The sequence below is a fragment of the Theropithecus gelada genome, chromosome 1 (assembly GCF_003255815.1).
Source record: "Theropithecus gelada isolate Dixy chromosome 1, Tgel_1.0, whole genome shotgun sequence".
NCBI lineage: Eukaryota > Metazoa > Chordata > Mammalia > Primates > Cercopithecidae > Theropithecus > Theropithecus gelada.
Window position 1 is genome coordinate 42,958,575 of NC_037668.1, and position 14,571 is coordinate 42,973,145.

At 51.5% G+C, this 14,571-nt stretch overlaps 1 protein-coding gene across 1 annotated transcript in view; it reads left to right on the forward strand.

Moving 5' to 3' along the window:
* The window catches only part of KAZN (kazrin, periplakin interacting protein), a 194,866-nt gene that overhangs the window by 165,528 nt on the left and 14,767 nt on the right, over positions 1–14,571 (forward strand). Inside the window, exons 9-12 of the mRNA XM_025367047.1 lie at positions 4,759–4,964; positions 5,409–5,527; positions 12,355–12,586; positions 14,202–14,303. Coding sequence (XP_025222832.1) covers positions 4,759–4,964; positions 5,409–5,527; positions 12,355–12,586; positions 14,202–14,303 — 659 coding nt within the window. The remainder of the gene's footprint in view (positions 1–4,758; positions 4,965–5,408; positions 5,528–12,354; positions 12,587–14,201; positions 14,304–14,571) is intronic.

Consider the following 14,571-nt stretch of genomic DNA (forward strand, 5'->3'; position numbering starts at 1 on the left):
AACCAGGAGAACTTCTTCCCTCTGAAGGCACCGAAGCTGTAGCCAGGAATGTAGTGGGAAGGAGGCGGCTGCTGCTGAACTCTAGGTGTGGCCAAACAGTGTCCAGGCCCCAGGAGGGGGGCCCCTTATTGCCAACAATAGCCAGCCTTGACTAAGTGCCTACTGTCAGCCTGAAAAAAAGAGACATCAGAAAAAATATCTCCTATATGATGAATGTATTTGGGAGTAAGCAAAATGGATTAGACTCTGGAAGCATAGCCGTGGCAAGCTATAGGTGCATCTGGAGAGGGGACAGCAAAGGGAAGCTTTTATTGGCAAAAGAAAAAGAGGGAGAGAGAGAAGTTCACATAAGCTGCTTGGAAACAGACTTCATTGGCTCTGGAGGCTCAACACTAGAGTTGGCGTCAGTTCATTGGTGGAGATGTCGTTACTGGGCAGTGTTCTTTGGAGAACATCTTATCTGAATTGCTGCAGTTCCAAAGAAGGCATTTCTTGGGGGCTATTTTAGAAAGTCCTTTAGACAGTCCTTATCTCAGACATGCAAGCATGAGTTCCCCTCCTTCATGCTTTCCTGGCTCTAATTCTTCTGGTTCTGACAAAAGTGATTTCATCCTGGTATCTACAACTTTCACACTCCCATAGCTTCGCATTCAGAGTTTATAACATTCATTTCAAGCTACGAGGCAGATATTCTCATTATTTCCATTTTATATATGGAGAAACGGAGGCTTCAAGAAATCTGCCTGAAGCTGAGGTCTGTTGAACTCCAAAGCCTGGTCTAAATGGACGACATGGGCCGTGTTTGGGTAACCAGATTTGGCCATACGTCACCTCTCCTCTTCCCAGAAGCACATAACAGAGGTGAGACTCAGCAAGTGGAATAAGATGGAGTGAAGCCAGCCATGCTGGCGGCCTCCTGGGGGCTCTCAGCTCTCTCCCATCCAGGAAGGATGCCCTGTTTCAGCGCCTGTTCCAATCCCTATAGAACTTGGAGTCCTGTGCCTGATCTGAAAGACTTCCCTGCAAGCCACACCAGTACTTGGGAGCTGGGCACCAGCACTGGGCGCCAGCCTGCACCCCTGGCCTGACAGCCCTGTCACCGGCAGGAACCTGGGGCCCTGGCAGGATTGCAGAGGCAGCTGCTGCCATTTCCGCATTCCTGGGCACCATGGCAACAGGAGGTCACTCAAACGGGCAACCCGCACAGAGCTCTCTGCAACCTCTGCCATTTCCTTGGGAAAAACAAAGGGCTTGGGGCCACTGAGAAGGGAAACATGATAATGTTGGCAGTGACCTCTCAACCTGTACTTGTCCCAGCACGGACAGCCCTGTCACACTGCCCCCCGCTGAGTCCTCACAGCAGCCCACTGAGGAGGCAGGCAGCAGAGAACAGTACCGGGTCAGCTTTACACAGGGGGAAACTGAGGCACAAGGTGTTTGGGAGATAGGTTTTGGTGGAGATGGGAATGATGGATGAGTGTGTGGTCACCAAGTGGATGCAACCCTTTTCAAAGAGTCCCTCAGGGAGTTTAAAATGGAGAGAGGGAAGGCATTGTGGGGAGCGAGTTTGTAACTTGAAAAAGTGAGATTTCTAGGCTATCTTTTTTCTCCACATCAAACATAATACAGTCTATGCAGCAAACTTGGGAGACAGAAAAGTATGCACACAGTCACAAATCCTCTCACACACTCACACATGCACATTCACACACACACTCGTACAATGACCTATCACTGCTTTCCAGAGACAGACTTTTCCTGTTGATCCATCTAGTACTTTAAGTATTTTTATATACTAGATTTTATCCATCTAGTGTATTGTATACACATACACGTATATATAATAATTATACGCTTTACATCTACATATAATTTTTAAACCACAGTCAGAGTTACACTGTGCCTGCTGTGTTGTTGTTGTTGTTGTTGTTGTTGTTGTTTGCAATGGAGTCTTGCTCTGTCACCCAGACTGGAGTGTAGTGGCACGATTTCGACTCACTGCAACCTCTGCCTCCCAGGTTCAAGCGATTCTCCTGCCTCAGCCTCCCAAGTTGCTCGGACTACAGGCGTGTGCCACCACGCCCAGATAATTTTTTGTAGTTTTAGTAGAGATGGGGTTTCACCGTGTTAGCCAGGATGGTCTCGATCTCCTGACCTTGCAATCCACCTGCCTCCCAAAGTGCTGGAATTACAGGCGTGAGCCACTGTGCCCGGCCGTGTTTTCCTTTTTCATTTGGCAATAGGTAGTGGACATTTTCCCCATAAAATTATTCTCTCCCATGACAGGAGTTTTTATTCATTGCACATATTCCAACATATGAATGCAGCGTCATTCCTTCAAACAAACTCTCATCAATAACCATTCATATTGCTTCCTAGTTTTTAATTTTTCCAAAGTTTTTATTATAAAACTATACATGTTTACTAGGGAACTTTGAAAATACAGAGACATACAAGAAGAAGAAAATAACTATATTCTCCCCAGCACACAAAGGCAGTAACTATGAACATTTGTGTTTACCTATCATTTTAATTTTGTGTCCTGTCTATTTGGATGGATAAGCATTTTTCTTACATCCTTGTAATGATTTATAATATTCAATTTTGGCAGGGTCATTTCTAATCAGAGCTTTTTTTGGTTCATTTTTGTAATTTATTTATTTTTTTTTTTGAGACAGGGTTTCACTCTTGTTGCCCAGGCTAGAGTGCAATGGCGCGATCTTGGCTCACCGCAACCTCCGCCTCCCGGGTTCAAGCGATTCTCCTGCCTCAGCCTCCCAAATAGCTGGGATTACAGGCACGTGCCACCACCCAGGCTAATTTTGTATTTTTAGTAGAGATGGGGTTTCTCCATGTTGGTCAGGCTGGTCTCAAACTCCCAACCTCAGGTGATCCACCCACCTCAACCTCCCAAAGTGCTGGGATTACAGGCATGAGAGCCCCTGTGCCCGGTCAATCAGAGGTATATTTAAATACTTGTCATTTCTCAAGGTACTGAGTTGGTCTGTTTGGATGTGTGTTTGTTGTTGTTGTTGTTGTTGTTGTTTTGTTGTTTTGTTTTGAGATGAGGTCTCAGTCTGTCACCCAGGCTGGAGTGCAGTGGTATGATCTTGGCCCACTATAACCTCCACCTCCCTGGCTGAAAAGATCCTCCTGCCTCAGCCTCCTGAGCAGCTGGGACCCCAGGCACACGCCACCACGCCCGGCTAATTTTTTGTGTGTTTTTGGTAGAGATGGGGTTTCACCATGTTGCCCAGGCTGATCTCAAACTCCTGAAACTCAAGCATTCTGCCCACCTCGTCCTCTCAAAGTGCTGGGATTGCAGGCGTGAGCTACCGCGCCTGGCTTGTTTAGGTTTTTATTGAACCCTGTTTTAGAGAGATTCTTTTCCCCTCTCAGTTGAGTCTCTGTAACCTGAACTTTGCATATTTACCAGGCATTGATGCAACCAACCATATATAGAAGAGTGGGGTTAGAAAATGTTGGTGGATGAACTTTTTTTTTTTTTTTTGGTCTGTGAGGGCCATTCCAGAAACAGCTTTCAGCGTATGAAGGAATGGAGCTGGGTTCCATTTATCCTACAAAAATAAATCACCCAGTTGCCCAAAGACGACGGCCGCTGTGTTGTTTACAATAGTGAAAAACTGGAAACAACCTCCATGTCCATCAGTAGGAGGCAGGTGACATAAATTATGGAGCCTCCTTCTGATGAATCCTGCACCGTCCAAAGGTACTGCAGGTCTCTGTGGAGATGGAACGATCTCTTCCACAGCGAAAGTGAACAGGCGTATCACAGATGCACACACCTCAAATGCACGCACCCCGGAAGCAAGCGGGTCTGTGTGTGTTTGTAAGTATGGCTTGTCTGTATCCCAAAGAGTATTTAACAGCTGCTGTCTCTAGGTGGTGTCGATCGAGAAAAAGGATGAGACAGGTCTCAGTCATTTTAGGAGCTGTATTTATCAAAGTTAAGGACGCGCGCCCGGGAGACAGGTCTATGCCTTTCTCCGAAGATGATTTTGTGGGCTCCAAATTTAAAGGGGAAAGGATATTGAGAAGTATACAGTTTCATGTAAGAGGGGGGTGGGGGAAATAATCATTCATGCCTTTGTCTGGCCCAGTGAATCTGCATTTTTACATAAGGTAACATAGACAGATGCGGAAAATGCAGGGAATTGACGTTTTTACATAAGATAAAGATAAATGGGACAGGGGAATAATCAGATATGCATTTGTGCCAGGTGAGCAGAGGGGTGAATACTGTGTAAAGATAAGCTATCCATTTATATTGCCATGGTGAATTTTAACAGAAATGCTTTAGGGTAAATATCTCGAAGCTCACTAGGAATTTCCTTGTGGGCAAAATCTGAGGGAGGTGTGCAGCTGTTCATCTTGTAGCCATCTTATTTAGGAACCAAAACGGGGAGGCAGGTTTGTGTGACCCAGTTCCCAGCTTGACTTTTCCCTGTGGCTTGATGAGTTTGGGGTCCCAAGATCTGTTTTCCTTTCACAGTCACATGGGGTGATCGTCATTTTCTGTTTTTTGTTTTTTTTTTTCTGGGATAAGCTTTTCTGCTTTTCTTTTCATAGACTACTTTTGTAAAACAAAAACACCAAAAACCACTTTGATTTTGAAGAGAAGAAATGCATGGCGGGAGGACGTCCCCACCGTCCTCTGCCTCCTGGGGGTGCGGCCTGCCCAGCCCCTGCCCTCCGGCAACCTCATTCCCCAACATGGCCTGCACTTGTGTGTTGCAGACTCGGACAGCCAGTGCAGCCCCACGAGGCAGAGCCTCAGCCTGTCGGAAGGCGAGGAGCAGATGGACCGGCTGCAGCAGGTGGAGCTGGTGAGGACCACCCCTATGTCCCACTGGAAGGCGGGCACCGTCCAGGCCTGGCTGGAGGTGGTGATGGCCATGCCTATGTATGTCAAGGCCTGCGCAGAGAACGTGAAGAGCGGGAAGGTAGGCAACTCCGGGCCCCCTGTGAGACGCCCCCCACGCCCTCTGTGAACTTTATGCACCCGGAAGTTGGCCTGCCCCCCACTCCTACCCTGGAGTCAGGGGAAGGTGCAATCTAGGAGCTAGCCAATGCAGTCGGTCTCCGATGTCCCTCCTCAATCATTGTGCCTCCCTGGCAAGGCAGAGAGCCTTTCTGAGCCTCAGCTGCCTCATCCTGAAAAGGGACCCAAGCTTCCTTTACCTGCCAAAGGGAAAGGGCTCTTTCTGCCTGAACAGGGATTCCGCCCCATGTCAGAGTTGCAGAGGTTTTCACGTGCACTGGCACCACTGTATGAAAGGTGGGCAGGAGATGGCGAAAGAACCCCATGCCAACAGACCCCCTCTAGGGCAGGAACCCTGCTGGCAGCTGTCCCAGCCCCCATATGACACTCCCTCCCCGGGGGGCAGGTGCTGCTGAGCCTGAGTGACGAGGATCTGCAGCTGGGCCTGGGTGTATGCAGCTCTCTGCACCGGCGCAAGCTGCGCCTGGCGATCGAGGACTACCGTGACGCCGAGGCAGGCCGCAGGTGAGCCCACCATGAGGGGCCCCAAGGGAGGAGGGAGAAAAGTCATCCTGAGGCCTTTGGTCACACAGGTTGGGTGAGCAGGGCACTATGGGCTGGGCTGGTGGTGGGGGACATCAGGGTGTGACTAAGATGGTCTGGGGATGCCCCGATGAAGGGACTTGGGCACACCCCAGCCCTGCTCTGGGCCAGCCCCGTCCGTAGAGAGACAGACACATGGGGAAGACCAGAGGCCCCAAAGGTCCTAGTATACCCGCAACCAATGCGGGAGCCTCACAAGCCCCCCAGCACTCCTCTGCCTCCCGGGACCAGCCCAAGCGGCTCACACACCGGGCCGCAATGGTGTCTGCTCCTGGCTCTTACCATTCCAGGGTGAGGAAAGACGGTGCAAGGCAGAGCCGAGGCAGGCAGAGATCAAGTAGACATGAGCGGGCTTAGTGAAACCTCTCCCATAGAGGAGCGGGCCGGGCGGAGGGGGCTTCTCTTAGCAAGCATACCTGGGAGTGGCCGCAGGACCTTCCCATCAGGTGTACCCCTGCAGGCCACCCACCCCCACCTCTCATACCACTCCTGCTCTGCGTCCCGCCTGCCTGCCTCTCTCCCGACTTTCTGTGAGCAAAATTTGTAGAGCAGGGGCAGCTACAGGGTAAAGGGAAGGAACCCCCACCCCCACGCCGCCCCACCCTGTTCGAGAATGTGGAGAGGGGAGGAACTTGCTTTGTAAATCTGACACTTCTGTTTTGCATAATTACGTCCTTCACTGGTTTCTCCATCATTTTTGTGTAGTTAATTAATCAAACCTGGTGGTGTGTGCTATAATTTGCAGAAGCAGCTTAGGGGATTTTTTTTTAGAAACAGGGTTTGGAGTGGAAAATCGGCTGGTTTGGAAGCAGGAAAACCAAATCCATATGTGTGCAGGAGAGGGGCCCTTGGCATGACTCTAGGGTGGCAGGAAGTACTGAGGTGAGACGGGATCAGAAAGTTAGGGAGCAACTCAGAGCAAGACGGCGCCAGGCCTCATTGGCACCATCAGGACGCTGGCTGGTCTGAGACAGGGCTGGGCTGAGGGATGAGGAGGGGGGCCATGAGGGCAACCCCTGCTGGGCTTTCCCTCCTGAGGGTCCCAAAAGCACCTTACACTCAGCGCCCACCTCCTAACCAGTTCCATGCCAGAATCCCCTAAAGCCATCCCCAAATCCCCTCATCGTCTTTGGTCACCCAAGTTGGAAATCCCTCCTGCCCCCTTGCCCCACAACCAGCAGGGTCCATAAACACTACCTGTGTTCATTGAACAGGGTGGGGATGACTGCTTCACCTCTCGAAAACTTGAGGAGTCTGGGCTACTGCCTGGGTTCCCCCTAAATGGGGCTGTCTTAGTCTGCTTGGGCTGCCACAACAAAATGCCACCACCTGGGTTGCTTAGACAACAACTTACGTCTCACAGTTCTGGATGCTGGAAGTTCAAGATCAGGATGCCAGCGTGGCTCTCTGGCCACGCTGGGGAGGGCTCTCTTCCTGGCTCGCAGAAGGCAACCTTCTTGCTGTGTCCTCACATGAGGAAGAAGGAAGAGGGATGGGGAGAGAGTGACGTCTCTGATCTCTTCCTGTAAGGACAATAATCCCATCAAGAAGAGTAACCCTATGACCTCATCTAATCACCTCCCAAAGGCCCCAGACCCAAATACCATTACATTGAAGGTTAGGATTTCAGCATATGAATTGGGGAGGGGGAGGGCGGAGGGAAACATTTAATCCCTAACAGTGGCACCCTGTTAACCTCCAGGAACCAGGAGTCTGTGGTCCCAGGGATCATGGAGCCTAGCCCTTAGACACCCATAGGGCTTCCTGGAGGAGGCAGAGGCCTTATTTCAAGTTTTCTATTCCCAGTGGGAATCTGGCCTGTCTCCAGTTTGCCACATGACCTTGCCCTCTCTGGGACTGTTTTCCCACCTGAGAAGTGAACAGAGTTAAATTAGGACAGTGGTTTTTAAACTTTTGAAGATCATGGCCACTTTAAGAATCTAATAAGTGCTTTTGACACTTTCTCTAGAAGAAATACACAAAACTTCACAACTTTTCACTGCATTGGGTTGGTGGGTGGGACTCTGGCCCACCCACTTTCAGGGGTCCGTGGACTTGGGGGTAAGAACTCTAAATGAGTTCATCTTTGAGACTGTTTTCAGCCATGACATCTTGTGTGACCATGGGCATGATGTTTTCCTCTCTGGGACTGGTCACCTTATCTACAAAATATCAATGACAAAACCCACCAACCCCTTGCCAACCCATCATCCTCTTATGGATACCATTTTATTTACCTCACAACATCAATGCAGGATAGACATGCTTACTCCCATTTTAAAGACGGAGAAGGCCGGGTACGATGGCTCATGCCTGTAATCCCAACACTGGGAGGCTGAGGCAGGTGGATCATCTGACATCAGGAGCTCAAGATCAGCCTAACCAACATGGTGAAACCCCGTCTCTACTAAAAATACAAAAATTGTATTTTTTTTTGTATTTTGCAGGCATGGTTGTGGGCACCTGTATTCCCAGCTACTCAGGAGGTTGAGGCAGGAGAGTTGCTTGAACCCAGGAGGCAGAGGTTGCAGTGAGCCGGGACTGCATCATTGCACTCCAGCCTGGGTGACAAGAGCAAAACTCCGTCTCAAAAATAAAGTTGGCGAAAATTAGATGTAGAGAAATCATGAGCATAAAGTCACACTACAAAAAACCTGACTTCAAAGTCAGTTGCCTTTCCAGTATCCCGTGATGCCTTTGTGTTAAAAACAAGAACAGTGACAGCTTCTATTACTACTGTTTATGGAACTCTAGGTGTGTCCCAGACCCTGTGTTAAGGGCTTCGCATTCTCCTCTCTTTTAGTCCCTACAACTCCATGAGGCAAGCACGATTCTCCCCACTTTACAGAGGAGAAAATGGAGACCCAGAGGTTTAAGGTCCCAGAGCTAAAAAGTAATAGAACCAGAACAGCCTCCTGTTTTCCGTGCTGTGCTGTGACCCAGACAATATCTAAATTTTGTGCCTGTTTTCAGATTTCAGAGTCTAATCTGGCTCCAGTCTAGGGACGGGGCAGTGACAAATTTTATAAAATGTCTGAATTCCTTTTAAAATCATGCTGTTTTATTCAACTTGGGCTCTTACAATAAATAGCTCAAACCAACAGCTGGGAACATATCACCAAGCTGAGGCCCCATGGGGACACCATTAATGAAAAGAGAACATTTCTGAAGGGCAGGAGCACATTAATTGTGGGCACGCAGATGGAGATTGCTGATTATGGATGGGCCTCTCTTGAGTAGGTTAAGTGGGGTGTCCCCTCCCCAGCTCTCCACCGCAACTCTTGTTGCACCATTGATTTGCTGACCAAACTCTTGCCTCAGAAAGGAGAGGAGGCCATTCTAGTCTCCATCAAACCTGGCCCAGTGGCATCTGACTCAGAGGGCTGTGGGCTCCAACTCCTGCCCGAGAGAAGGGTCCTTCTGTACAAGGCTGAGGCTGGCCCTTGAGGGACTGGGAGGGGGACAGCCCCAGGACCTTTTCATCCTAGAAGGGAGGTAGTCTTGGACCAGAAGGTTCCAGTTCAGGAGCTCCAGCTGGGCAGCCTCCAGGTGGACTGGGGCAGATGACCTGCTCACCCAGCCCTGCTCTGTCATCCACACATTCAACTATGAGACAAACACTGGTGAATGTGAACTCTGAGCCTGAAGGGACCCTGGACATTCACAGATAAGCCAACCCCGAGTCCTGCCCACCAGGAACTGACCACCCAGTGAGACAGCTGGCCAGATGCGTAACCATGAACTACAATGTGACTGGTCCAGGGATGGGGACTCCCAGGGGCTTTCAGCACAGAGAAGGGCTCCTGACCCAGCATGACGTCTTGGAAGGCTTCCAGGAGCCCAGACGTGTCTGCAGAGTCCATAGGAGTTCACCGAAGAAATAGGGTGGGGTAGAGAACAGGCCCGGAGACAAGGGGAGTCCGGCAGACCCAAGTGGTTCTGGGAGGCTGATGGGCAGAGGGAAGGAGAGTGAAACCAAGCTGCAAGCCCATCCTCCGCTTAGCCATTCTTCCAGCAAGCATTCAATCAGTGTCTAGTGTGCGCGTAGCACTGTGCTGTTGGGCAATAAACACAGTTTCTGTCCTGACAGAGCTTATCTGCTAAGGTGGGAAAGACAGAAAATAAACTAGTGGCCAAACCAGTTAATTGCTAAGATTCAATGTGTGATTAGAGCTTTGAAGGAAAGCACTAGGGACAGTGAGCAGACTTGGGGGCAACTTAAGACAGCAAATTCAGAGAAAAGGGAGATTGGACGCCCAAGGGATGAGGAGGGGTGAGCCCTGGGCAGGGCTGGGAGGAGCCGGACCAGGGAGGGGAATGCGGGGTGAAGAGCTCCGTGCCTCCAGGAAATGGCCCCCAGGAGCCCAAGCCCCATGTGCATTGGGGGAGGGGAAGTCAGCCAGGGCCGTTCGCGGGTGACCCTTGTGGGCCACTCAAAGGACTTGCGATTTTATTCCTGCAAAGAGAAGCCACAGAGTGTTAAGCAGGGCACTGCAGGATCAGGCTGACATTTTTAAAGGACCCCCTGGCGGTCCTGGTGGGGTGTGGAATAGAAGGAAAGCAAAGGTGGGAAATGGGGGACGGCCGGGGACAGTGGCAGAAACCCACACCAGAGATGGCTGCAGCCTACAGCTGGAAAAGGAGAGAAGGAGACGGAGGATGCACTGACCAGAGTGACCGATAGACAAGGACGGGCTATCAGCTTGGGAGCTGGGTGACAGAGAAGGGCCTCTGGGTGATGGTGACACTGACAGTGAAGGGGAACAACTGAGCCATTAAGTATGACATGTCTGTGACAGCCAGGCGGCGTTAAGAGGGCAGCTAGAGGCTAAGAGAGGAAAGAGGAGCTCAGAAAAGATCCCAGAGCTTAGATGCTCAGAAGAGAGTGGAGAATTTGGGAGTCCTCCCTCAAGGGTGCCTTCCAGAGCCTTGGAGATGGGTAATACAGAGACAGGAGTGCCTGGAGAAAGAGGGGAGGGGGTTAGGAGGGAAGAGGAGCCCACTGTATGGCAGCATGTACTCCAGCAGGGTGATCACAGGAGGCTCAATGCATATCCAGGCATGAAGGCAGGAAGGACAGAGAGGACCCACCCAAGACCCTCAGCAGGAGGGTGGCGTGACCAGCTGTCTCTGGCTGCTGCCCCAGGAGCAGGATGGAGTGGCTTTGCGAGCCCACCACTGTCCCTTTCACATACACCACTGTCCCTTCGTGGCCCCCTGCACCTCCCACTTAGACCAACGCTCTCCCACCTGTCAGACCTGGGGTATTTTGCAAAGTCCCTTGCAGGTGGGATGTGGTGACCCTCCTTCCTTCTGCAAGGCTGCCACTGTGTGGCGAGCAGCGGAATGACAGCCAGGCACAGCCACACTTTCACCCGCTTGAAAATTCAAGCACTTGTGCACCTGCTGTATATGTGGTACAGGGGTCTTCCTTCCTTCCTTCCTTTCTCCCTCCCTCCCTCCCTTCCTTCCTTCCTTTTCCTTCCTTCCTCCCTCCCTCCCTCCCTCCCTCTTTCTTTCTTTCTTTCTTTCTTTCTTTTTTTTCTTTCCTTCTTTCTTTCTTTCTTTCTTTTTGAGAGAGAGTCTCGCTCTGTGGCCCAGGCTGGAGTGCAGTGGTGGGATCTCAGCTCACTGCAACCTCCACCTCCCAGGTTCATGCCATTCTCCTGCCTCAGCCTCCCGAGTAGCTGGGACGACAGGCGGCCGCTACCATGCCTGGCTAATTTTTTGTATTTTTTTAGTAGAGATGGGGTTTCACCGTGTTAGCCAGGATGGTCTCGATCTCCTGACCTCGTGATCTGCCCGCATCGGCCTCCCAAAGTGCTGGCATTACAGGCATGAGCCACTGCACCTGGCCGGTACAGGGGTCATTTCTATGTGGGGCACAAGGAAATCTGAAACCTGGCAGTGCAGTGGTAAGAGAGAGGGTTTGTAATCAGTCAAACGTGGACTTTAATTCTGACTCCAAGATGGGCCACTGTGTGGCTCTAGGCAAAGTCAGAACATCCCATCTGTAGAGCGAGGATGGCAGCTTTGCCTTCTTCACGCATGATTAGGACCTGCCTGGCCCACCTGAGTGGACATCCAACATCCCCGAAACAGGAAAACAGACCACAGAGCACTGGGGAGGGATGCGCCAATCAGGTGGGCCAAGCCCAGGCTTTGTGGGTCTTGGGGATGCTGTGGAGGCCCCCAGGGAAATGAGGGGGGCTTAGGTGGAGGAGCGGGGTCCCCAGAGGTGCTGCCTCCCACCACACATGGCCCTTCTGCTCCCCGCCCCTGCGCCTTCTCACCCTCGCTGCGTCTGTGTGTGGGATTCTGTCTTCCTGTTCCCTTCGGCTTGTTTCTCTGTTGATCCCCTTCTGTTCTTGAGTCTCGGTCTCTCTCTCTCTACCTCTTCTTCTTGGTTCTTCTCTATCTCCCTCTGCTCCTTTCTCTCAATGTCTCTCTCTCTTCTTCTCTGTCTCTTTCTCTCTTTATTCTCTCTTTCTGTGTCTCTTTCTCTCTCTCCGTCTCCCTCCTCCATCCATCTCTCTCCCCATCTCTGCTCTTTCTGTCTCATTTTTTTATCCTTTTTCCCTCTTGATCTCTCGGCTCCATCCCTGTCCATGTCTGTCTCTGTGGATCTCTTGGTACTCCCCCCACCCCATTGCTTTTCCTCTCTCTGCATCTCCACCCATCTCTGCCAGTCCCTTTGTTTCTGCTGCCTTTCCCCACCCATCCACTCTCTGGCTGTGTCTCCTCCTCAGCCTGTCCAAAGCTGCCGAGCTGGACCATCACTGGGTGGCCAAGGCCTGGCTGAATGACATCGGCCTGTCCCAGTACTCCCAGGCCTTCCAGAACCACCTGGTTGATGGGCGGATGCTGAATTCCCTGATGAAGCGAGACCTGGAGAAGCACCTGAACGTGTCCAAGAAGTTTCACCAGGTCAGCATCCTGCTGGGGATCGAGCTGCTGTACCAAGTGAACTTCAGCAGGGAGGTGAGGACCGGGGCGCTGGGCGGGGGTGCCTTCCACTGCCCGCCCCTCCCCCCTTGGCATCTACTGTCTGTTCATCTGTCCACCCACCACCCATCTATCCATCTGTCCACCTACCACCCATCTATCCATCTGTCCACCCATCCACCCATCATCCAGCCAGCCAGGGTCTATTGATCATCTGTCCATCCATCTACCTATCCATCCATCATCCAGCCAGCCAGCCAGCCAGCCATCTTCCCTTCCTCCTTCTTTCCAACAACCCCCTATTGGGCGCGGGCCAGGCACTGTGCTCAGTGCAGGGGAAATGGGAGCCCTCATCCTTGGAGAGCTAACAGCTTACCAGAGAGAACCACAAGGAAGCTGGTGGTGCCAATATTGTGGGAGATTGTCCCCATGAGGGAAGCCCAGGGCTTTATGAATACCCAGGAAAGATACACATACTATGTATACCCACAAAAATTTAAAAAAAAAAAATTTAAGTGTTTGCTGTTAAAAAAAAAAAAAAAAAGAGGAAAGAAAAAAGAAAACCCAGAGAAGCAGCCTCCAGCAGGCTCAGGGACGGCTCCCCAGAGATAGCAACGACTAAATCGAGACCCGAAGGAGGAACCCCAGGAATCAGTAGAAGACATGAGGGGAAAAGCAGCTCAGCAGAGGGAACAGCGTGGGGAAGGCCCGGAGGACTGATCCGTGGCAGCAGACTTGCTGAGAGTCCCATTGAGTGGGGTGCTGGCTTTCAGGTGGGAGGTGGTGCGGGTTGCTGCAGAGGTCACCAGGGGCCTGAGCTGTGGGGCTGGTAGTCCAGGCAGCTGATTTTTCTTAGAGTGATGTCAGAGCCCAACAATACAGGGGCAGAAGAGGGACAGAAGAGGGGACCCTCCGGCCCTTTGTCCCCCTTCTCAAACACCAACTGAAAAGCATTTGCTGTGTACCTACTGTGTGCACTGGGGTCAGTCCCTGTGGGACCCAGGGAAGCCTGTGATATGGCGGCGGGGTGGTGAGAGAGGACTTGGAATCAGCCAAACATGGGTTTTCATTCAGACCCCAAGACGTGCCACTGTGTGGCTCTGGGCAAAGTCAGAGTTTCCTGTTTTTGGAGCGAGGACAGCAGCAGTGCCTTCCCCATGCCACACTGAGGACAGGGAGTGACAAGGACATGGGCCCTGGCCTCGGTCCCCAGTCTGCCAAGGAGGCATACGTGGGACATCATAGCAGTTACATGTAAAAAGAAGTGCAGGGGCCGGGCCTGGTGGCTCACACCTGTGATCCCAGCACTTTGGGAAGCCAGGGTGGGTAGATCATAAACAAAGTCAGGAGTTCAAGATCAGCCTGGCCAACTTGGTAAAACCCCATCTCTACTAAAAATACAAAAAGAAAGTAGCCTGGCGTGGTGGTTGGTGCCTGTAATCCCAGCTCCTCGGGAGGCTAAGGCAGGAGAATTGCTTGAACCCGGGAGGTGGGGGTTGCAGTGAGCAGAGATCGCACCACTGCACTCCAGCCTGGGTGACAGAGCAAGACTCTGTCTTGGGGGAAAAAACAGGTGCAGGGAGCCCCCATTCCACACATGGCCTCTGTGTGAACCCTTGTCCCTCCAAGTGATCCACTGTCTCCCCACAAGGCCCTCCAGGAGCGCCGGGCCCGCTGCGAGACGCAGAACATTGACCCCGTGGTGTGGACCAACCAGCGGGTGCTCAAGTGGGTTCGAGACATCGACCTGAAGGTGAGGGTGATGGCGGAGGTCAAGATGGCTCTCAAGTACATGCAAATCCCATGCAAATATATGTGTAAATCTATATGCAAATCTGCACACAAATCAATACGCAGATCTCATGCAAATCAATGGGCAAATCCCACACAAATTAATTTCCCCTTTGTGTGGGCTGGAGCATCTTAACCCAGGCCCAGCAAGAATTACCTGCCTCCTGTCACTCAGGAGGAGGGAACTGCTGACCTCCCAAATAGAAGCCCCGTGTCATGATGTTTTTCTC